This window comes from Amia ocellicauda, chromosome 7 (genome assembly GCF_036373705.1).
Source record: "Amia ocellicauda isolate fAmiCal2 chromosome 7, fAmiCal2.hap1, whole genome shotgun sequence".
Classification (NCBI taxonomy): Eukaryota; Metazoa; Chordata; class Actinopteri; order Amiiformes; family Amiidae; genus Amia; species Amia ocellicauda.
Window position 1 is genome coordinate 7,023,563 of NC_089856.1, and position 25,585 is coordinate 7,049,147.

The 25,585-nt window shown below is 36.5% G+C and overlaps 1 protein-coding gene across 4 annotated transcripts in view; it reads right to left on the bottom strand.

Annotated features, from left to right (window-relative positions):
• LOC136752643 (cAMP-dependent protein kinase catalytic subunit alpha) overlaps positions 1–22,453 on the bottom strand; it is a 45,380-nt gene extending 22,927 nt beyond the window's left edge. Inside the window, exon 1 of one of the 4 annotated variants that reach the window (XM_066708133.1) lies at positions 21,906–22,453. In XM_066708133.1, coding sequence (XP_066564230.1) covers positions 21,906–21,951 — 46 coding nt within the window. In that variant the 5' untranslated portion in view covers positions 21,952–22,453. Of the gene's footprint in view, positions 1–1,854; positions 2,162–7,521; positions 7,548–12,714; positions 13,380–21,905 lie in introns of those variants that run through there. The other 3 variants (XM_066708132.1, XM_066708135.1, XM_066708134.1) reach the window with 3 other exon arrangements.
• Between the last annotated feature and the right edge of the window lie 3,132 nt (positions 22,454–25,585).

The window sequence follows — 25,585 nt, forward strand, 5'->3', positions numbered from 1 at the left end:
CCTAACACTGAAAGAATTCTGTGGGTGAGAGCTCTGAATGTTGTTTGGACACAGCTTAAGCACCTGCCCTTTACACCCCTGCTCCACAATGTCCAGCTCGGTGGAATCACAGTTGAACACAGTCACAGAAGCCTGTGAGACGAGTCACATCATTAGAACTCCCTGTAAATGAACATCTACTGTATTGCTAGGCCAAACCGATTTTATGAAATGTCAAAGAGGAAGACGCTTCATAAAATCGGTTTGGCCTAGCAATACAGTAGATGTTCATTTAGAGCAGCACCTTGTACAAGCAACAGACTAAGAGCTACATTTCTTACAGTGTATTATCCACCCTGTAACAGTGATATATCCACTGGCTAAGAGTAAAATTTTGACATGGTAACACCACATTCTGGTAAAACTGACAATATCATAACAAAAGCAGCCTGCATGTTAACATTACTCCTCATTAATAAAAGCAATAGCTTATATGTTTCTACTAAAGGAGTCTACTGTAATAGGAGAATATATATATATACATACATTCAGAACTGGTAAATGGTTTATGCCACTTTGAATTTGTCACTTATTCAGTAGCAACCCCAGGTGCGAGAGAAAACCCACATTGTCAGACACTGACTGGCCTCTCATTGCATACTGCAAATAGTGCAATGAAAAAGGAAACAGTTGCACTCATTCCTTGGGCCTGGCACTGTATTGCCAAATACATTATAGGAAACAGCAACAACAGACTTCCTTTTGCAAATCTGAACATGCATATTCTAAACACTGTCGTTAAACCAGAGAGTAAATTGAACAAGATTAGTCCGATCCTGAGGCCAATACCAAAAAGTGTTACTTCACTCCAGAGAGCATAAGGACATGATTAAGCCTTGGCAGTGGTTATGGACATAAGCAGCATAAATACAGAAATTACATGCAGTAACATTTTGCAAACACTGATACAAAAGTAAAACAAGCCTTATTATAGCATCCATTCACAGATCTCAGCATTTCCATTGATTGAAACTGTTTAATATTTATTTAAAAATAATCAGAAGTGTGGGGAAAACATGCATATCTGGTGTTACAATTATGTAATATAGTTTCTTATATTTATGTTAAGGCTAAACAAATCCTATCCTAGGAGTATGAAAACTTAATTCAAATATGACACTAGAAGTAGAATACTGCCCAAGTCACCCCACTTGAATAGAATCATTACATAATGGAAATTCTGCAATACTAGCTATTGTATTTGTAATATAGAAGTTCTCTCTAGGCAATATGTAGTTAAAAGTGTATTCTTACTGGAAAACATTTTACTAACCAGTCAGAAAAATAAATACAAATGAAACTGTTTGTACTTGTGAAATGCACACAGGAAGAAAAGTTAAGATTCAGGTTTAAGTCTTATTTCCTAGATTATGATGGACATCAATAACTTGGGTTACATATTTTACAGTAGGTAAGAAAATGTTTATCATCTTTTATCAATTGGATACCCTTAAAATCAGTTTTGATTATAATTAAAGGGAAAACCACAACAACTGGGTTTGATTAAATTAATTGCAATTAAACATGTCGTCACCTTTTTATTTATTTTTTTAAACCAAAATGTAAGTGTACCAATAAAAATAAAGTCCATCTTAAAACCCTCAAACCAAAAGCCTGAACAAAGTTCACAAAAACATGGCATTGTTTATTTAACCAGACTGCCTTTAAACAAAGGGTGACTGAAGGAACTTGGCTTAGACAGCCTTAAACTTTAAAACGCATCTAGTCTTAAACTTGATTTTAAAACAGCCCCAATGTGAAGGTCCAACTTGAAATAGATATAAAGACAACTACATACATAAAACTTCCCCTTACCATCCATAGTAAGTGAAGAGTCCACTGAAGAGTCTTGCGATCTCAATCTAACTTCCCTTTATTCAGCATTTTCTTTTTTTGCATCGGTTGTTGGCAGCAATGACAAACTGGAGTAACAAACTATACCCACGGTTCAGCGTTCACTATTCTCAACCTATTTTGTTTTCCAAAGCTTTCAAAAGGTTTCCACCTTTTACAACTCCCCTCTCTGCCAATCGACACAATCATCTACTCCGCTCTACTTTCTATTTCCATGTCTTCCTACTTGGCTCTTACTGACAATCACTCTCCTCAACCCCTCGGTTCCCTTTAGTTGCAGCCTTTTGTGTTTCTGAAACTCCTCTGTTACTCTCGCAACCTCTATCTCTCACTTTCAGTTGGATTCTGTTATTAAACAACTGATCAATCAAACTCCAAGCTGGTTTGTATCAATATTTATTCAGCAAACACAGCTCTCCAAATAGATAGAGTCCTTTACTGCAGCTTTATCGATTCAGAGGGAGAGTGAGTCTAAACTAGGCTTTGGTCACAACAGGCAGCACACTTAGGCTAAATGATAGAAGAGAACCCAGGAATGTAATTAAAAAAACAGGTGTAGTAAGAACTGCAGATATCTTTGGGGGGGGGGGGGGGGGGACTCGATCCAGGTATTACAAATTATGAATGGTATCAACCTTGCCAATCAAGACTATCTCTTCCAGATCAACAAAGACAAGGACCTGGGGATGCAAATGGAAACTGAGTTTCAAACCTTTCAAACTCCTCAGCCATGTTGTTGAAGCTCTCATTCCAGAACAGAGTGGATGTGATTCTAGTAACTTAGTGATCCTAAGAGTATGAAAACTGAATTCAAATATGACACTAGAAGTAGAATACTGCCCAAGTCACCCCACTTGAATAGAATCATTACATAATGGAAATTCTGCAATACTAGCTATTGTATTCGTATTTAAAATATAGAAGTTCTCTAGGCAATATGTAGATAAAAGTGTATTGTTGCTGGCAAACATTTTACTAACCAGTCAAACGAACATGTCAATTGGCCTGGTCTCCTTTGTAACCTCTTATATTATATGCATCATTGTAGGTGAGTGAACAGCATCAGTGGAGGTTGACAATACTGAAGTTCTTATCATTTCTATCAATATAAACAGATTCATAATAAAGTGAAATCTTTAGAACTTTCAGTAATGTTGAAAGTGTTCTATATACTTAACCGAAGTTCATTTGTTGCTTTTTTATATAGGGATTGGCAATTTACTTGAAAGACAAATAACCATATTATTTTCTGGCTCTCCTTGTAATTTAAATCAATATTTTTTAACCCATTTTACAGCGTATGCAAAAATTTGAAATGTAAAATTTTACACACAAATAGTACATGTGTAAACTACAATTGAAATTAAGATATTGCAAGTAATTAAGATGTTTACATGTGCATGCATTGATTTGATCTTTTCAAAATGACCAAGCCAGAGTCAGAAGGACACTAGTTAGAGAACAAATGGCAAACTGTGATCACAATATGGTTAGCTTTGGGGCATTCTTTAATAAAACAAGGCCCAAGTCTGAAACAATGGTCTACAATTTTAGAAAAGCAAACCTTGAAGGTATGAGGTGACACTTAGAAGAGGTAGACTGGAGCACATTGGATACAGATTCAGTTGAAAATGGATGGGTATATTTTAAGAATATAGTACTTGAGGCCCAGGAGAATTTTTTACCAAAACTTAGCACATTGAGGACCAAAAAACATTGCCCAAAATGGTTTAATAAAGGTATGCAAAAAATATCAAGAAAGAAAGAAAAATGAGATGAAAATGAGATGAAACAAAATACAAAGAATATGTTGCAAAGAGAGCTTAAGAGAGGGATCAGGAAAGCTAAGAGGAAAATAGAAAGAAACATAACTCTTGGAGCGAACACTTTTCATTTTTGCCCTTTAGCTTCCTCCTTTATTAACCTCTTGCTGTTGTAGTATGAAAGTATCTTGGAAAACGAACAAGATGTGGCAAATGTTCTAAATGAGTATTTCACAGAGGTTTTTACAAATGAAAAAACAGATAACATGCCACAGGTTAACAATCAGTCCAGACAAATCCTAAGAGAGACCAGGATAAATGAGGAGGAGGTACTAAAGGCACTAGCAGAATTAAAAACAAACAAATCACCTGGGCCAGATGGTATATTTCCAGCAGTACTTAAAGAAATGAGGAAAACTATTTATAGGCCGCTAACTAAACTGACACTTAGAACAGGGGATGTGCCAAATGACTGGAAGACGGCAAATGTCATACCAATCCACAAGAAAGGGGACAAAACTGAGCCAGGAAATTACAGACCAATCAGTCTCACCTGCATCACCTGTAAAATGTTGGAAAAAATGATTAGACCGCAAATAGAGGAGCATCTTAATGGAAACCAAATTCTTGGTGATAGTCAACATGGGTTTAGGTGAGGCAGATCATGTCTTACTTATTTATTAGAATTGTTTGAACATGCAACTGTAGCTGTAGATCACGTGAAAGCATAGATTTTCAAAAAGATTGATCAGGTTCCATACCAAGACTCAAATTGGAAGCTGTAGGCATTCAGCGTAATTTAAGTAGATGGATTATGAACTGGTTGATGTATAGGAAACGGAGGGTGTCAATTAGAGGAGTTGCTTCTGGAGTGAGGTTGTTAGTGGAGTTCCACAGGGATCAGTACTAGGGCCTTTGCTTTTTCAAATCTATATTCATGATCTGGACTCTGGGATAGTTAGCAAACTTGTCAAATTTGCAGAGAATACTAAAATATGTGGCTCAGCAGATACAATCTCGGCAGCACAGGTTATTCAAAGGGACTTGGATTATATTCAATTGTGGGCCAACACCTGGCAGATGAAATTCAATGTGGACAAGTGCAAGATACTACATGCAGGTAACAAAAATGTCCACTATATAGATGAAGTAACCCATGAGTAAGACCTAGGAGTGTATGTGGACTCCTCACTTTCTCCATCCAAACAATGTGGGGAAACAATATCTTGATAGTTTTCTGTCCAACCAAACATTTCCCATATGGTGCAGAAAAATTCAGAAACAGTCATGGATGCAAGTGATGAAATGGCATCTTTAATTGCCAAGACATCTCTGCCTTTCACCCTTGAAGAATTTGTAAAATGTGGCTTCGCTAATAGCATGCAAAAAGCTTTGTCCAAGTCTGAAACTCCTCACTTCAAAAAATCTGTTTGAATCTTAACTGTGCAGGGCTGGATGTCTCACTTGTTACACAAAATTGAATGTCAACTGAAACAAGTGGCAAGAAAGTTTTTATTAGAGAAAGAATGGCCTGTGACCCCCCTGAGGTATCCTTATTGACTTTATGATCTTGCATTACTCACCTTATTTCCCATCTTTATGATCTGAATGTTTGGTTTCAGGGAAAGGAACAACTTGTGCCTGAACTTGCCAGTCAAATCACAGCTTTTAAAACGAAACTGAAAATGTTCTATAAGCCAAAGCAGCAAGGTAATCTCTCACTTTCCTACCTGCCACCAGGTGTTTACAAACACCGCTGTGACTTGGGACCTATTCTGAAGTCCTAGGGAAGCTTCGGTTTTCATATGAGCAGCAACTCTCAGAACAACTTCATCTATTCACCGGCCCGTTATCAGCTCACTCAGAAACAGTGAAATCAACCGTTCAAATGTATGGACCTGCAATGATCGGACTTGCTTTGCAGCAAATACCACAAAGAAAATCTGCTCAATTTCAACTATTGTCTTGATTCTATAGTTACCCAACCTATGACAGAGCTATGCAAGCATGCATTTTCTGTGCCGAGTCTCAACAAAACCAAAACGCCATAAATTGGATTACAGATGAAAATCTTGAAACATTTATGCATCTGGCAAAATCTAAAATAAAGCCTGACACTCCCAGAAGCACTGCAACACGTTACAATAATCCACCTATTATCAGCATTTCCCAACCCCAGTCGCAAGTTCACACTAACAGCCCAGAAAAAAATACACCTACTAAGAGAATAATTGTAGATTGATGGTGCATAATAATTCTCACAGGTCCTTTCGGTGCCAGAACATGAATGGTTGGAAAAGTGATTTCAAGCTTGTTTTTATTTAAGGAAACCATTATTAGCTTGAATTATATAGTAGAAATCTGAACAGAAACTAGGCTATTATAAAACATTGACATTTGTAGAATGTAGAATGTAGAATATTCTCAAAGCAAAACCGATCCACCCCCATATTTCACAGAGAGGATGAGGATGAAACGCAAGCTTCAGTTTTGGTGCCAAACATAACACTGATAAATAGGGCTTATAATAAAACATTTTAAGTTTGGGCGATACATGATACACATCTCGATAGTTCTTGTTTTTCTACTAACAAGCTAAAAAAAAATAAGACCAAAGACATAATTCAAACAACTTTCTAATCATTACATATGCAAAACTAATAAATACCACTTGTCAGGCTGTCATGGTAAATATGATTTTAGGTTTTACCTTACTGAAAGGAGTACATTAAATAAATACAATATAACAATAAAAAAAATACTCTAGTATTCCTGTAAAAACAATGTGCAAAACAAACTATTATTCTTTAATTATATACAAATAAAATATAAAAGGAAAATAAATGGTTTCCCTAAAAATACACACTGCTTCTAAAATCACAGCTTCTGAACCACACACTAGAATTTACATATACACATCAACAAACATGTGCAGAATCCATTCTCCCGATAAAATCACAGTAGCCTCCCAGCCAGCAAAGTACAGCTCTGACGTCAGTAGTGGGAGCAAGCAAGGGAATAGGAATTTAAGGACCTCCTAACTAAAATGCTTAATTCATAGCCAGGCATCTCAACATGGAATTAACATGCAGGTGGCAACTTGAATAATAAATATATACTATATATAAAATGCAAAATTCATGGTTATCCCAATCCTTCATAACTCAACGAGTGTTCAACAGCCCTTGTGTTAGTTTGCCCAGTGTGATGACAACTCCTTGAATAGAGAATCACATAGATATCTCACTAATGCAATATTATTATTATTATTATTATTTTTTTTTTTTACTTGTATAGACATCTGCATCTGTAAGCATGAACACAAAGCACAATCAGACAGGGTATAATCCCTGAGTGGTTAAAAAAAAAAGGTTGAGTTTCCACCACGAGCACAAACCAGTGTTCTGCAGAGCCTACAAAAAGGAACACCTTATTCCGAAAATATATTGTCTTTTCTGATATCCAAAAAAGCTTATATCCATGCAGAAGGCCTATATTTATTGCCTTGCTTGGAAACAAACATTGCTAATGACCAACTGTGTAGCACTCTTCCAACACACAATTGCAGGGATGACAATTGGGTGGGGAAAGAAAAGAAAATATCTGTCAGTTTTTACAGTAGGAAAGATATTAAAGTACATGGTGTGTTGATATGCACACAATACAATGTCAGGCTGGGATCAAACAGAGTTAAGTCAACCTAATGCTAAGTAGAAGCGGGATGGTAAAATTGATAAAATCATCATGTGAAGTCAAATCTAATCTGGCTTTACTCCTATTCATAAGTAGCATATACAGACTGGCTCTCACTGACTGCCTCAGCTTGCTTCTTTATAGGCAAAAATAAATTAAATGGTGTACCCACTGTTGTGTGAATATGACACTGGACACCTCTGCTGAAAAAAAAAAAAAAAAACAGTTGGTTCCATTCAAAAGAAAGAGCCACCATTGTCATGTTTATCATGAGAATGTGAATGCATATAATGGTCTATTTTTGGTTTCAGGTAGTTTAGTATGAAAATAATTGTTATCATATTAGTTATAACTAAACAGAATAAAAATGAGACTTAAAAAGAAAAATAAGGCATACAAACTTAAGTAACTTGGACCATTAGGCTACCTAATCACTTTTGAACTCAATATATAAAATAAAAACTTGTTGAAACTTGCCACCTTAACGCTACAGCATGTTAAATTCATTAATAGTTATGACCTCTATATAGAAAATAGATTTCAATACGTGCAGATGAACATAAAAAGACCCCTGGTATGTATTTAAAGTGTGGAGTGTCACAGGGCTGTCCTCGGACTACAGCTCTTCTCACTGAAAGTGCTTTAACGTGCTTCCACTAGGCAAAATTGTGCTTCAGCACAATATCATTTTCATTGTTATACTGATGCGCAACTGTATTCATTCATGAATGCTCTGATCTATAAATAACCTGTCTCAGTGCTCCTCTGAGATTTTTTTTTTTTTTTTTTTTTTTGGCTGAATTCTGATGAACATAATCGTTTGCATTAGTCAACAAAACTTAGTGAATGCAATATTTACTGGAATAAAAGTAGACTTTAAATGTACTTATCCTCAGTCCTAAAATATCAGCACATAACAGCATGCAATCCAGACCCCTCTTTAATACACACATTCTAGGTCACATTTTTAATATCATTCCTTCAGCTCTGAAAAACTCTATACTTAATAAGTTATTTCTTTTCAAAATACAGAGATTATTTCATAACATCTGGATGATTACTGTAATGCAATACACACAGGCAGTCTTAACTATGGCATCTCTAAATTAACTAGACCAAAATTCAACTGCCAGAATTTAACAAAAAAATATATATACTTTTCCAGTTCTAGCATCTCTTCATTCACTATTATTGACCTGATAAACACTAATCTGGATCTGGAAAGATCTGTTGGCCAATTTCCGGGATGCCCCTTCTGTCTCAGCCTTTAACTCTTACATTCCTACAATAGTCTTTACTTCATGCTACCGATGTTACTGGACATGTTGGACATTCACCTAGGCTGAATCCTCACCCCTCCTGCACGCATCACTAACACATCTTGTTTCCTCTGCATGGAAGGTCCCCAGCCCCAACAGCTGACAATACCTGAATACTTTTGGGCATGTTTCTCTCTCCTGTGCCTAATAGTATAAAATACTTTTTGTATTTAGAACATATTCTTTGTTGATTTCAAGACAAAGCACTCTATTGCAACTCTGCAAAAGGGCACTATATCAAAAATATTAACTGATTGATTTCATACCACTAGAAATGTGACCACTCCCACCCTCTGAGAGAAGCTCCTTTGGCACAGGAAATCATTTTAGATTTGACACCAGGAGCAGTACAATATCAATCTGAAGAAATGACACGTTTCTGAGATTTGCAGTGACTTTTTTTATATATATATATATAAAAAAAAAAAAAGTCCAAAATTGAATGCTAAGGTTACTATCCACTTTGTATTTGCACATGAAACCCATGGATAGAGTTAACATTAGTCACCTGATTTGAATGTAAATATAAGAAATAATGCAGGAAAAGTATAGCCTAATTGGTGTTGAGGATAAGTACTTCTTAACAGATGTTATTTTCATGAAGAATGGCAATTACTGCACTCTCTCTCAAGCAGCTCTGGAGTTTCTGTACAGGAATAAGCTGAGCTTCAGTGACATTTGGTAATTGGTCACTGAAAATGCTGCATACTGTCTGAAAGCTTAAAAAGATGTACTTAAAAGGTAGACTGCCCAACAGTGTGCATGTGACCCATCCGTTTCACCAAGTAAGTCTGATGGGGGAGAACTGGGATCCGTCCCACACAGCTGGCTGAGTTAGACAGATAACTTTCAGGATAACTTGACAGAAGGCTTTTTTCCTCAAAGCAAGCTTAAAGCCCAGCTGAGTAAGTTACCATAGGAGATTTCTTCAAAAAGGCAGCAAGAGAGGGAAGATAGGTTGCCTTCCTGAAAGACAGCAGGATGGTCATTGCAAAGGTTCCCCATGAAGAAAAAAAAACCATCTAATTACAACAGATTTTATAGGGCCCTAACCAACAGAGTTTGAAAGACAGCCGACAGCACTCGTGGTTTAATAATTAAACCACAGTGTTTATTATGGTGAGCTGAGGAAACCCTGGCCAATTTGTATATCACTACTTGGTAGAGTCTAACCATTTGGTTTACACAGGAGCCTTCAAAGGCATTATCATCACCCTGTTCCAGAGGGCCCTGTTGCTAGTCACATATGAGATTGTTGCTGCAACAGTGAAGGCTCTGTGTATGAACTTTGAAAGCGGTTTGCATACTTCTTTTACAGTACAGTAAGAGCAGAATGGTACGAGAACACTGCTGCCTTTATTTCTACTAAGCTGATGCAGGGCCTTACAGACCCCGTCCACATTTGAGATTTATGGCCCAGGGCCATATTTCCTCTATATTGTTTGAATGTCATATCAATCTATAGCCTTAAATGTACCGATACATTTCGCTAGCTCACATGTTTATATATATAAAAAGTATAGGCAAAAAAACGACTTATAATGTAAACAGTTCAAACTACACAGTCAATGAAATTAAAAGTGTGTAGCTGGTAAACTTGCTATTGTTTTTTCTTCTAAGTAAGATGAGTAAGTCTGAAATTTAACAGTATGTGATTTTCAGGTATAAAATGCATTGTGAAATTGTGAACGGCACCAGGTAACTTTATTCACTTTTCCAAATTTCGCATTAAAACGAAATACATTTAACCGAAGCAGGTTTCCATTCAAATCAGTGCATTTTAAAACGAGACCAGATGTTTACGGTGCAATCCAAAATGCGATTATATTGAGCTGAGCAGTACAACTACAAGTGCAAGCGTTGGAGGTAACAACTGGAATGATGCAGAAATTAAAGCACTGTTTACAATGTGGATGGAAGATAAAGTTAAAAAACAAACCGAAGGAAGTGTACAAGCGCTGCTGTTTATGAGCATATAACGACAGAACCGATCACAGAAGGCTTCTTTCGATTAATATCAATCACTCGCCCAACCAAGTAAAAAGGAAAATAAAAATGCAAAGATCAGACTTTAAAATTGACAACAAACGTGGTGGAGTCCAGAGAAAAGGTTGTACGTTTTTCTGAGGAACTCAGAAGAAATACTGAGCAGCAGCTTGGATTGCATGGGACACATTGACCTGCAGCAGACAGCACCGGAGAGACAGACACTTTTGAAGTACTACTACTGTAATATAATTATATTTATATATATATATATATATATATATATATATATATATATATATATATATATATATATATATATATATATATATATATATATAAAATATAATTATATGTACTGTATGTATGTATGTATGCATGTAAGTAATAGACATTTTCAGATTATAAATCTCAATAGGCTATTGATAACTAATGCATACAATCTCTTGTGATTTAATGTAGATGTCCTACTAAATGTGCTTCGCTTTTGGGTGAATTGTATAACACTTTTAGACTTGCAGAACCGAAGACTGACATTTGAAAAGGGAAATGTATACATTTGATTCCCCATTGAACCAGCACATTTTTATTTATATTAGAAAGCTTCGGCTGCAAAGGGTTAAGATTACTTTCAAAGAAAATATAGAACCGATCAATAGCCTATATATCAATATTAATAAGTTGTGATTATAAATACATCGCATACACCTGTAAGCAGACCTAATGTCATGCATAACTGGTTTGAGCAGATTTGTTTAATTCCCGTCACGCATTTCTTTTAGGCCTCCTTTTCGCCCGCATATGTAAACGCATTTAGGCCTCCTAAAATCGCAAATGTGAACGGGGTGTCAAAAAAAAGTAGGACTAAATTTGAGGTGGCCCAGGGCCGGCCTAATAAGTGTGAACGGGGCCCTAGTCAACTGGTTGAAACAGGTGACGAAAGCAAAAATAATGTGAACTGTAAATCCAATCATAACTAAGTAATTCTCTTACTCATATATTTGAATGCTACTTTGAATAATAAACATGTGGGCCACTCGTCAGGAACCTTTTAACAAAGGCATGCACTGTATACAAGTAGGAAACTGTCAGCTTTCAGTCTTGCCACTGAAAACATACATGCTCATATTTCTGTAAACACAAACTTTCTGCTTGCAAATAGTTTTATTACGAGAGTCACAATATAAAGCAGAATAGACCTGCTAAAAGTCCACTTTGCATAGCTACCAAGTTACAGAACAGAAAGATAGGTAGGCCTATATAAACAGGCACGTCTTTCTTTTCTTAAAAGGACACATCTGATAATATTAAAAACTTAAAGGATATGGTATTAAAACAAATAATTAACAAGGTATGTACTGTAATGCATCTCTTTACAGTAATTATTTAGGCCCCATCTTGTCTATGATTATTTAAGTCTCAAACATGAGGGAAAATCAATTTGCTCTTTTTAAATCGTACCGTGTTGCCTGCTGAGTGGAAGGAGCCAAACACAGAAGTGGTTAAATAGCCTTCCAGACTCCAAACTATCACAAAATATACCCAGCTTAATATCATCATAATTGGTTTTATTTTTAGAGCTAGATTTTCACTATTCATAGTTGCTGTAATCCAACATCTAACCTGATATAATGTCTTATAAAAAAGACTGACCGATCTGTATTTTCTACAGCTTCATATTTCATATCAATAAATTCACATTTGTTATCCATTTTGATCAGATAATTAGCCGAATTTTAATCACATTATTAAATTTGCATGAATTTACAATTCCTAATTTAAAGAAAGCAGCTAAAATGTTTTTACCTACATCTTGCATCACTAGAATACCTACTCATGGTTACAGCAGTGTAAACCTAGAGACAACATGATCAGGCAAAAAAGCAAATCCATGAAGAAGGGGACAAAAACAATATTATCCAAAAAACACAAGATGAAAAAGTTTAAGGAAATCAACATTCAAATGACTAATATTTGCTATGGCAGAGTTCGGTTCCTCACATTTTTTCACAATACGATGATTACACTAACCCACCCCCCCTTCCCAGCCCCTCACTCACTTCTGTAACCAGACTCTTGTTCCTCAAACCTGAAACTGGCTTCCCCTGCCTCCAGGTCACCTAGCCGAGGACTGCGCTGAAAAAACTTCCCTGCAAGCCTGTGGAAGGCGGACATTTTCTGGGGCCAGTGCAGTGAGCTTTGCTTCCTGAAGACACCAGGCGACTCTTCCTCAGCAACAAGGCCTACTGAGCCTAATCGCTACAGAACTCCCAAGCCTCAAGGTCAGTGGAATTTAGTCAGCAGTGTTCGGACAGCATACTACTCAACCTTAAATGAGAGGTACCCGTTGCATTCCAGTAGTTTTTTTTCCCTTATCTGCATTCAAGGAGCGTTCCTACTTCCCTCTTTTCACACTGAGAACATGCTGCACTTTCTCAGAGTCTTCACCAAGTTGCATCTTAAAATAAAACTTCTGCACTAGTTCAAACAAAATGTGGAAGTGTACTCAATTTTTATATCAGCACCTGTGTCAGGCTTTGACAGTCTATAAATAGCAACAGCACCTCCCCGCTTACAACATTAAGAGAGGGGAAGAAAAAAAAAAAAAAAAGATACTTCCTACTCATTTATGTCCCCAAGAGAGCAGAACAGGAGAGAAGCTATGCCATTTAACGTTCAGCATCAAAACAGGTTAGTGCACTTCCATTCACTTCGCCTCCTTCACCGATCTTGGTCTGTGTCTGTGGTCACTTTGCAGTTCTCCTCAGGAAAAAACAGTGGTCAGTCATCTGTAAAAATGCAGACTGCGTTTGAGGAACTAGGGTGTATTCCAATATCCTTTTCTTCATTTTAGAATCAGTTCAGCCTGCAAAACTAAAATACTAATGAGGCTTTGACCTCCAAATTATGCAAACTCCAAAGCAAACTATTTATTTTAGTTTAGATCCACAAAAAGGGTAAAAAATATACAACACAAAATTTTTAAATATCCGAAACACACACACACACACACACACACACAAATTGGTTTGTGTAAAACAACAGCCCAAAGTTGCAGATAATTAATCCAACATATTCAAGATCACATTATTCTGGGTCTTTTTCCTAACAGTCGTTTAAGATAAAGGATCTCCTTAATTTTCAAAACAGATTTACTACAATCCCCCAAAAGTCCACTCTCCACGATCTTCCACAGTGTTTTTGTCCTTCTACTTTCTTTTTCTGGAGCACAAAGAGAATAACTACCCTCCCTTCTTCTGAGCTAGTAAATCATGGAATAATGATTGGTTGGTAAACCAGTTTTTCCTGCTCTAGCCTGGGGATGGACATCCAGTACATCTCACTGTGCACATATGATCTGTCTGCACCAGAACTCTCTACTACTCTTGGACTCTGGAAATTGGTTTTCAAAAGTCAGTAATTCATTAATCTAATATAAAGCAGCATTAAAATGAGTGCTGCAGCCATACAGTGCAGGACAAACTATATTTCAGTAGATCCCACCCCACCATCAGTTTACCAGAGTTTAACCCTGCTCTGGTACCATGAAAAAAAAGTTGCATTGACAGTACCATTGGGGTGGGGTCACAGAGACCCCATGGTACCACAGCAGGGTTAAAGTTCCATGCAGAGTAATACATTTTAATACAAAGTAAAACAGCTTTGAAGGATCGATTGATTTAAAGTCTACATTTATTTCATATTATAACACACATATAGGCCTATACATATTTTATCCAAGTCTGATAAATGTAATTCTTATACTAATAATAAAATGCAGAAGTAGCACTGTGACAAAAAGGAAATGTAAACTTGCATCTCTGATCTCTGATCTAGCATGCAGTAACAGCACACTTATTAAAGTACACTTTCTGCACAATACTGACATCCTGTGGGAAGTTTTCCAAAATGCATTAAACTAACAAACAGTTATGGTTAGTATTAAACAATTGAGTCTGGTGAATTCAAACTAAATGTCTATTAGTAAAAAGGCTTCTATAAATTACAATAATATAGTTTTTCAACTCACAAGGCACACTATTTATAACGGATGGGTTATACAATGGTAATATCAAGTTGTCAGGTGTTTTAAATCTTATGTATACAAGGTTGTAAAGTTGTTGTTTATCATTTCATTAAAGGTCTACACTGCTTGTTCTTAATGAAAGTATGCTGTATTCCCAAACCCATTTGGTTAATGTTTACTAGGGTAACCTAGCAACAGGAAAGCCATTTAATGCTGACTAGATGGAAGGATTTTATTTGGATGGAGAGGAAATGCAGAAACTTCCTCAGTATCCCCTTAATTCACAAAAAAATTAACTGTTCTATGAAATGGCTATTAGACCTATACCGTGAAAATTCAAAACTACAACTAAGAAAATAAATGATGGTCCAATTCTCCAATCATAATTATTCAACTCAAAACAAAACATTACCCAAACTCCCTTCAAACTAAATACAATTTTGAAGAAAATTATATTTCTATTTAATACTTTTTTTTTTTTTTAACCCAAATATATTTTGTTCTCCTTAGAAATAAAGTATTTCATTTTTTTTGTTTTTACCTTGAAGGTTCTGCAGCAACAGAAAGGTTTCATTAAGCAAAATATAGTCTAAAATGTCAGTTTGGAGCCATGGTCAGAAATCAAGGTAAAGTTTACATGCTTTTTTGTAATTTGCATTTCTAATATGAATTTATTAATTACCCATATGAAATAAATTGTCTGTCTGTATGTAGGGAAAAACTAGGTACAAACCTCACAACCAAAGCCTGTAAAAAGACTGGGAGGGGAGTAATCCAACCTTTAAATAATTTCAGTATAATTAAAGAGCGGAATTGTCCCACATATTAACTTGATTCATCCTGAGTGCTGTAGCATGTAAGCAAGCACCCTGTATGAACTGTGAAAGATGTTGCAGGCTACCCCCCCTCCCTCTCACAGCAGAAGTTCAGTATTAGTCTATTCTCCCGATAGCAGACAGATTAAACGGAAGGCTTTGCATTTGAGGACAGAGCACTCCCTTGTTCAGACTTTCCATCACATGACTTTCAAGAGACCAGCGTCAGCCTGGCTAGAGATAAAACTCAGAAGATCAAATGCAAAGTTAACATGATCAAGCTTTTTATACAAGCACCATAGATGCTTTTGTACATCATGGAAGGATTGCTTTGGGGAAAACAAAGCAAAAAACAAAAACAACTTCTCACTAGCACTAAACTATTTGGCTGCCCACTATAACTTGTGGTTCATTGTTTCTCTTAATGCATTATTTGACTTTTTCCCCTTGTTCAACCAATCCATACGGTCTAACTTTTGCACAAATTTAACTTTTTGCTGTCCCCTATAACATTATACTGGACATGTAGAATAAGAGACATTGGATAAAGGTGTCAGCAACCACACACACAGATTATATTAAATACCAAACATATCTTAAGATAAATACTGGGCTTTGGAGAGTGGAGCGGAGCAGTAGGTTTTTGCACGGCGCTAGAGCAAGGAACAATTTGCCTGCTCCGCTCTCCAACTTCTCTTCAAAAACATTCATGCTGAAAACCTCAAATGAGATGGAAATAAACCAGAACAAAGTTTCAAGTCAAAGTAAGTCATTTTTCACAAATCAGTGATATCCCTTTCTTTCTAATAATTATTTCTGTCTAAGTTAATTATTTTATTTGAGACAGAGTACAATGTGGAGCTGGAGCACCCACTAACTGGCCGGAGTGGAACAGTAAAAAAATGTTGCTGTTCCAGGATAAATACATACAAAATATTTTAAAATTACATAATTCAGAAAACTCGTATGCATTTTCAATTACATAATTTAATCTGCTTATTTTTTTTGTAATATTATATATCTTTGGAAAAAACTTTTTTTTTTTTTTTTGCTTAATACCAAGAATTCTCTATATGGTCCATTGTAAGACAGACGATTTCCCTATAAATTCCACTGGCTAGAGATAGACCTATGCCATTTGCGGTTTGTATAATTCAGGGATTCAGTGACATGTCTGAGCTTTTTCAAAATCACCAAAATCACAACATTAAGCAATACTGTAGCCCTGTCTACAAAACACTATATAATATAAATCTGCTCCTGAATGACAGCCATTTCAAGATGCTGATTTTGAGGATATGAAACATTTGAATATGAAGTATTGAACATTAAGAGTTTCCAACTTAGGCCTTTTTTTATTCCAATTGAAGCCTTCAATGTATCCATAAATTTAGATTCTTGAAAGTATAAATGTTACTTTTTTAGTATCACTTTTTAGGCCTACTATTTTAATTTAACACTTTCTAAAAGGCTACAATCAGCCACAAAAATAATGTAATTTTCTTGTTCTACTACAAAAATGAATAAATTAATAACTAAGGAATTTTGTTCACTTGCCATGACAAAGTGAATTGAGCTGGTATGTACACAACCTGCAATAGCCTACTCTTCATCACAAAGCTGCAATCACAAGTATATGTAACTTAGCAACTGGCACCTAAAATGTGAAAAAATAAATCTGGGCTAAAAATGTCATACATGATGGGAAACCCAAGCAACTCTTCTACTTCACTGACTATGCACCTCTGCTAGCCTCAAATTCAATATTCCCGTCCTTGCCTACTAGTCTCTCGGACACGCTGCTCCTTACCAGGTAAAATACCCATCTTGGCCTCTCTGCTCATCTTCTGCTGGTTATAAATTCCCCGATTCCAAGTTCTGATTACAACACCATCTGTTATTACCATCTGCCTTTGTTATGACGATTCCTCTCATTGATTACACTGCACAGTCTACACCAGTCTCGTTTTGCTGTTTAAGAATACTTTACTGTCGTCCTGCACCCATATTTCTCCTATGCCTACTCATCCCTTTAGCGCATTATGTCTGCACTTATTAATGCATTGCACTAGGATGTATGCTTATTGTATTTTCTGCTGATTCGATTTCATAGTTATAGCTGAAACAAAGTCATACAGGTACAAAGAGTGGTGTAACAATGTAGGCCTAATTTGTAAGTAAATAAGCAAGTAATTAGATTAAAAGTAGAATGCTTACACATTTACAAAGTGCAGTCCTACCTTTTTAAAGTGTCACCCTCCCCTCTGAAGGATTATCCTGATGTGCCAATAACATTGATATTTATGCTCTTTTTGTAACCTTCCTGTAATGTATGGTCAAAGCCACGTTTGTTTAGGATACAACTGTTAGCCTAGTGTCTGATTATTCCACATTCAACCAATCACACATTGATTAAGTGAACCTTCCACAGTAACTATAATGTTAGCTGGGTTTCCAGTCCATGTGACAAAATAAGAACTGTAGGCCACAGAAAAGATGTTTAAGGGACCTGCAAAAGACAGCAAAGCAGTGTTGGTCTTTAACAGCACTGTTTCCTAAAAGGAGAACCTAACATTAATAAACATTTTACTATTAAGTGAATTCAATATGAGGATAATGAAGATTGACTAAAGGATGGGATGCGTTATATCATCTGTGATTAGCTAAACTAGAACGTACCATGCAACACTTCCTCACAGAAAAGTTCTGTATGTAAATACTTTGACTAAGTAAAACAGGTTAGGTGCAATATATGTGCATTGCAATTAAACTACAAAATACAAATGTTAACCCACCTATAACACAAACATCCTTTTGCGATGCAAGCAATGACAGGAAAGAGGATCACAATAAAAAGTAACTATAAACTACTGCAATAATTGTCACATTGTATTATTTAGCATTTCATGTTTGTCTCATTTTGAATGGGGGGGAATAGTCGACTACAACAGCTGTGGAATTATTGTTAATGGTGTTGTGATGCATATTGTATCATTAGGGGTACAAATAAGTCAACACACAATACATCAACACAATCACAATGTATGCATGATAAAATAACTAATTTAATTATACTTAAGCTCCGTCACAGCTACTGCAATCATTGAAGGTATACGTCTCAGCAACTTGTTACATAGCCATAGGAACACTGCCCTATCTTCTCACAATGCAGTTCCAAGTGCATTCAGTCTCCTCCCAACTGGCCAAGCCATCCCAGAAAGAACAATTCATGAAATCTTGCACCCCAAGCTTTGCACATGGTATGTTATAGTGTTGACTATGTAGCATTCTGGGCCATCAACAAAAATGTCAATTTACAAATCAATGCTTACTGTAAAGATCTTCAAAAATGTGACAGTATGTACTGCTAGTCCTAGTGGATTTCAAAGAATCCAGACAATAAAAAACAAGCCTACACAATCACAATGCTACACACAGCTGAAAGAATGTACTGTGGACTGAAGCATTATCCCATCTGTCACCATACCCAAACTGCACACCAAAAACAAGGAATAGTCAAGAATCCTCACAGCTCTAATTCTGAAGGTCTCTAGACCACTGTAGACATCTCCACAAACGCTGCTTCATGATAAACTGCTTGGGGATGCCTGCCCTGCAATAAAATCTATGTGCAATTTCCTAGTTACAGTGAACACACTTCCAAACACACCTGTGCCATCGATCATCTCCTGGGGTGATAGCCTTTGTCCCTTTGGTATTCAGTAGATTTTAGTCTTCACCATGCCCTGCCTAACATCCAAACAATATTATACACACAGGATTCTGGATACAATCTTACCAACAGTAACAAATGACAACCAGATCCAATTCCTCATTGAAATTATGTGAACCATAAACCATGTACCATATTATGGTCTAGAATAGACTGCAGATTGCCTTTCTACAACTGTAGAAAACACACACAACCCCTGGTATAATCCATTCCTGGCAAGGAAGGAAAGGAAGCTTGTCCTAACTTATTTGTGAATATGCTGTGAATATATGTTCTATTATTTTCTTACTAGAATTGTTTTAGAGATGTGATTTTTCAGAACCCCAGAGAAAAGTAACTCTACTGCAGAAATCACAGATGACTGGAATGCAGTTGCCAACCAGAAAAGGGGTAACATAAAACTAGTTTCACCAGCTGCAGGCTCTTACAAAAGCCAACACCAGGTGCTGGATAATTTAAGATGATCATCATATTGTGAGTAAGACAGGCCTGTGAAGTCAAAACATTAACTGAATGGATTCTCAGTTTCACCAGTACAATGTGTACAAGAGACAGCAGAAAAACTAAAATGCTGCTAGGCAATGGGAATCTTTCTTTAATCTTGATGCAGGCTTCTGTATTGCCGTAATGCAGACCTGGGCTGCCTCACTGATGTGTATTGTACAGAGAAGTGTGAGACACATTACATTTTTGGATGCTGATTAAGAAATTAAAATTCTCATCAAGGAACCTTCAGGAAATGAATGCAGGACATTCTCAGATAAAGCACTTACTTGCAGCATGCCATGTCATTTTATTTCCTGGTAGAGATAGTTCTATAGCCTACATGTCACTTTCATAATGGCTGGAAGCAACAAAGCAGTTAGAATTGTGTTCCTTGGGCATAGGTTATCAATAAACATGCAACTTATTAACCACTTCATCATCACTAGTCATATGAATTCTGTATGGCTCCACACAATGATACACATATAAAAAGCAAAACTCCATCAGGTATTTTAAATAAATAAACAAACAAACAAACAGACAGACCTGAGAAAACAGAACTGAAACTGAACCGGGTTTGGGGAAATTCAGTACACATTTATGGCATCTCTGAAAATCAGGTTAGATAGCTAAGCTTCAGCTCAACATCTAAACCCGAGGAAGAAATGGTCTGACAGTGCTAACTGATGAAGAGCCCTCAGGTAAAATTAAAAAAAAATCTTTTATAATCTTGATTAAGTTGGCCAAGACAGTATTAGGAGGTGCTGCTTTACATCTGTAAGTGTAAAATACTTTACAACATAGGCTACAACATGAACAATTTGAGGACAGTAAGTGGTCCAATGTGAGAAGTTAATTCTGCCGCTGCTTATTTCGCTTTTCTTCCAACACAAGTAATTGACACCCCAAATCCTCCCAGCTACAGGATGTGTGCGAAAACTGTATTACACTGCATTCTAGGTTAAACACAAACACTTGAATACAAATATAATAATATGCACTGCTAAGGATATTCTGAAAGGTAAATAGACATTCAGTTTAGAGACACTGATGAACAAATAAATAAATAATATTATTTTAAAAATCCAGGAAATTAACTAGAAGTTACATTGCATTTTAAACACCCAGTGTGCATAATTATAGTGTCAACTATCATAGGGTGACTTTTCAAGTATTCATGCTCGCTTGCATTCAGATTTTGTAAGTATTTATTCGTTTCCCAAAAACATTTTAAGAAACTAGGTTATTTTCAAATTTCAGAATTGCCGTTTCTTACATATGTGTATTTGCCTTGAACCAATAATCAATAATAAAATGTGTCATTTTTAATGCCATTAAATTGCTGACTTTTCAGATGCTGTTCTGGACCATCACCAAAAGTATGTATTTTCTGGAAACTTGTTCTACAATTGCCAAAAGTATTTCTCTCTTAAGGTATAGGTTTCCTTCCAATAGCTAGCTGATCAGTCAATTTAAACAATTGAATCCACCGTTTGAAGGTTACTGTTAAAGGACGCTGGTGTGCAGTTATAAAATCCTAAATTACTTGTATCTGCTTCCAATAAGTATAGCAAATTTAATTAGCGTGTCACATTGTATGAGCTTGCTTTTTCCAAAACTACAAATCGACTCGGTCTGTCACTACCATGAATTACGAAGGGGGGGTGGGGGCTCCGGTATAAACCGCCAACAATTGACATACTGACACTGAGTCCCACTCAGGATGACAGCTGGCCGAGTTCAGAGAAATGTCTGCTGCCTGTGCTCCTGGTGCAAAACAGGGAAGGGACACAGGAAAAGTGGAGGCCTCTGCACAATTATTAATTTTACATTAAAATAATGTAGCTATATATACACATACTCATTCTAACACACACATACAAATAAATATACATATAGACAGGGTGTGCGTGTCTCTCACAGAACCCACACATAGCCTGGTATACACCTTTTAGACCAGATCTGGCCCATCCTGTGGTCAAACCCAAAAGCCATATTAACACACATCGCTGGAAACGAGGCTGACTTCATTAACTGCTGTGCAAAACAATCGTACAAGGTATACTGTTTCAATTGTTGCAGGGCATTCTTAATACATAATCGGCAACGTTTAGAAATGTGTTTATGATCATGCGTTACGAGGCCAGCACTAGTGAATGCATGTAAAAAGATGCGATAAAACACACTCACCACTCTCCATCTCGCTGCCCTTCTTGGCGGTGGGCGCGTTGCCCATGTCTCCAGGCCGGTTTGGCGAGATTTCAGTTATTTCGTCTCCTAATTATCCCCCGGACCTCCTAACCTGGTTCGACTGGGTTGTTGTTGGGCTTTTCTCTCCGTTTGATGTTCTTGTTTTGTACAATCCACCCACTGATTGCAGTGAATATAAATTTTCTTCCTAAGTTTCGTTGGGTTTTCCCGACTTCTCCGGGTTGAGTCCAGTCCAGTCAACCCGGTTCGGATCCCCTATCCCCGCCTGTCCCTCCTCAAAGCCCCCGCCGAGGCCCCCCGGCTCTCCCCCTATATTTAGAGCACGGAAACTCGCCCTATTTCGGGCTGCCTCGAGTACCAGGACCTCCAAACGGGTCACACGCCCTGCCTTTCCGGTCCCCGGTTCTGATGCGATTTCCAAACCAGATACCAATTACAAACAGCCCAAATCAACAGCCCCCCTTAATCTCCACTTTAAGGCTGACGGAACTCCGGCCTCACAAAAAGAATCCCGCCCCTGCGAAGCGCCCATAGGCTTGTTCAAACATGACGGACAACATATTGGCATTAATCATTGGTAATAAGCCAGTAAATCCTTTCTTTGTCGCACTTGGATTCGTCAATGCTGGTCTGTCAACAGCATTATGTCCCGCCTCCTCAGACCTACAAATAACGTCACCTATTATTTTTCCCCCGTCTTTACCACGCCCACTTATTCCGTTCGGAATTTTGGTTGCTTGATTCGGGAAGATTTATAGCCACTTTCACCTGGAAACCTGCCCCTCAGACGAATTTTCATTGGCTCTCGGTGTGGGTTTTGTAGACGAAATGGCCTCGCTAACCCCCTCCCGCCTGGCTAATCCCTGATTGGCCGAGTGACGTCAAGAACATGCTATTTTTAGAAAGTTGGTCAGAATTTAAGGCACGCGGAGGCTCTACGACGGTGGAATATTAAACAGAGCCAGGCGTCGGGGTTTGAAATTTTAGGCCTACAAATGTAGCTAGATGCGATTTGCACAAATTTTGCAATCAACAATAACTAGATACAACTAAGCGCATCATGCTTTTTGCACCAAGAACGTAAAATTCATGATAAAACATAACCATAGATTATGTGAGGTTTAAATAAATGCATTTATATTAATAAGATGTTATAGTTTGTTTTTTTCAAACTGTGACGAATGGGATTATAATTAGACATACCCTGCAGTTGGCTTACATATGTTTTCTCTAAAATAATATTATTCCTCTTATGTGTTTATTTATTTATAATAATTCAGTGAGCCAGTTTTATACACACCTTACTTAATAGTAATGAACTCTAATGACCTATTGTAGCTTTCATTGGACAGCAAAGTGATGTGCAGTACTTGGCTGAGGAGTAACACTTTGATCCTACTTCATCAGGTGATAATAATAATAATAATAATAATAATAATAATAATAATAATAATAATAATTAATACTTATAACTTGATATTGCTTTATATTTTTACATTTATTTTATAATAATAAATAATAATGAGGGAACAAACCAAAATATGTGACATAATTGCAAGAGTGAAAATGTTAAAATGGCAATTGGCCAGACACATTGCAAGAAGGACATTTCAAAGATGAACAAAGGAAGCTATTTAATGGATCCCACAAGATGAAATAATATGCAGAAGACAACTACATAAAATACGGGAAGATTAAATACACTTTGCAGGCAAGACATGGAAAAGGGAAGCTATGGAAGTGGAAACATTTTGGGGAGGCCTTCATCCAGCAGTGGATCTTTTTTTATTTATTTTTTTATGTGGTTCGCACCTCTTTGGAAAAGATCTCAGTTTCTTGTGTCATCTGTTACCATAATTAAACCTAGGGCTACACCAAATCCAAAGTTTGACCTACCAGCAAATCATAAATTGCAAAGTTGTACCCTATCATGTTTTGATTTCTAAATAGTATAATGTGGTTTCTAACAATGAATTAAACCACAATAGGTCAATCATTTAGAAATAAAAGTTTCTTTCCTCTGTTTCAGAAGCTCACTTCACATAGTGTTTGCAACCACAATCCCTTTTGCTCAAAATATTAAGAACAACATTCCTCCACCTCCCCAGTCTTAACCTTTAAAAGCAGCTCCTTAGCGCCATCCACCATGTTCTGACAGCCTCATCCTCGTGGCCTTATCTCATCACTACCTCAGCCAGCTCAATTTCTTCAATGACTTGGATCTACCACCTACTTGAATATTAGGTGGTCAAAACTAATGAATAATAAGAAAAAGAAGTGTCAACCAAAGAAACATCCAATTATTAAGGTAAGGTTAGGTAAATAAGGTTACACATTTTAAGGGCTTTTGAGGCAAGTATGAGAAGAATGCTTTGGGTGTTTCTTTCTATTTAATTAGGAGCCTGAGGTAAAACTGCATAATTTTTATGTCATACTTGGTGGTTTGTTTTATAACTTTAAGCGCTACAGATATTCACAGGATGTCTAATCCCACTGCATAGGTGCCCCATATTCTATATCTGAATAAACAGTATTTATTTTTTTCCATATCCACATTACCTGTATCTATATATGTATCTTTAGACTGACATACATCTTTACATTCACATAACCAAAATGAAAAGTACATTTGGTTCTGGGGCAAAAGGCTTTGTAAACCGCCCTTAGTATTTGTAATAAAAAAATAGCATGATTTCCATTGCCATTTGCATTTCCTTGAAGTCTGAGTCACTCAATAAGATATTTGTATATTAACTTAAAGGACAAAATAAAGATGTACAATATAACAGCTATAATAATGTCGGGAAGTATAACACTTTAGTTTCAAAACCCTGTTAAATTATATTTAAATGTACTGGAAACCAAGTAAATGAAAACATAAATACATTTCACTTCTTAATTTAATCAATAACAACAACATAATACTCACACAACTCTTTATTTACAGAATTAGTTTCTCTGAGCTCAGGTTGTGGAGGCCATTAAACATTGTTACTTCATTAAATATGTGTTGCTGAATCTTTGAAGAAGGTACCAAAATACACTGTTTCCTACTTTCTACTTCAGAAGCATAAGCCTGTGAAATTGAAGCACAGTACAAAGGCAGTTTTTGACGACTCTTGATTAGACTAGACTAGATTAGATAAATGGCCTTCACATAGGCGGACCAGAGCTTATCCCAAACCATGATAAACTGCATAATTAAAAAATTAAAAATACAAGAAGATACATAGATTACATAGATTTTTTTAAGGTCAAAGTTCTTCAAAATAGTTGGTTTAATAGTTACCTTTTAAGTTCAAAATAATTATTGTTTTAATCATGATACCTATTTATTAGCATTACAAACTGTGGAGACCAGTTGTATATTCAATCTAACTGTATCATAAAGACAGGGTGACACACAGCATCATCAGGAAGTATACATTTCTAACTACTTTCTATGATTCAGGTGTGCTGCATTGAATACTACTACTACTAAGTGTCAGATTACGAAAAGCAAATTAAAGATGACACTCTTTGATAATCTGGAATCCCAGTTTTTGTTTGAAGTCTAAAGAAAGCAGCTAAATAAACCAAGTAAATCGACTATGTATCAACAGAGAAAGCGCAAATATCGAAAAGTGTACATTTAAGTTTGTCATTGTTGTTGTTATATG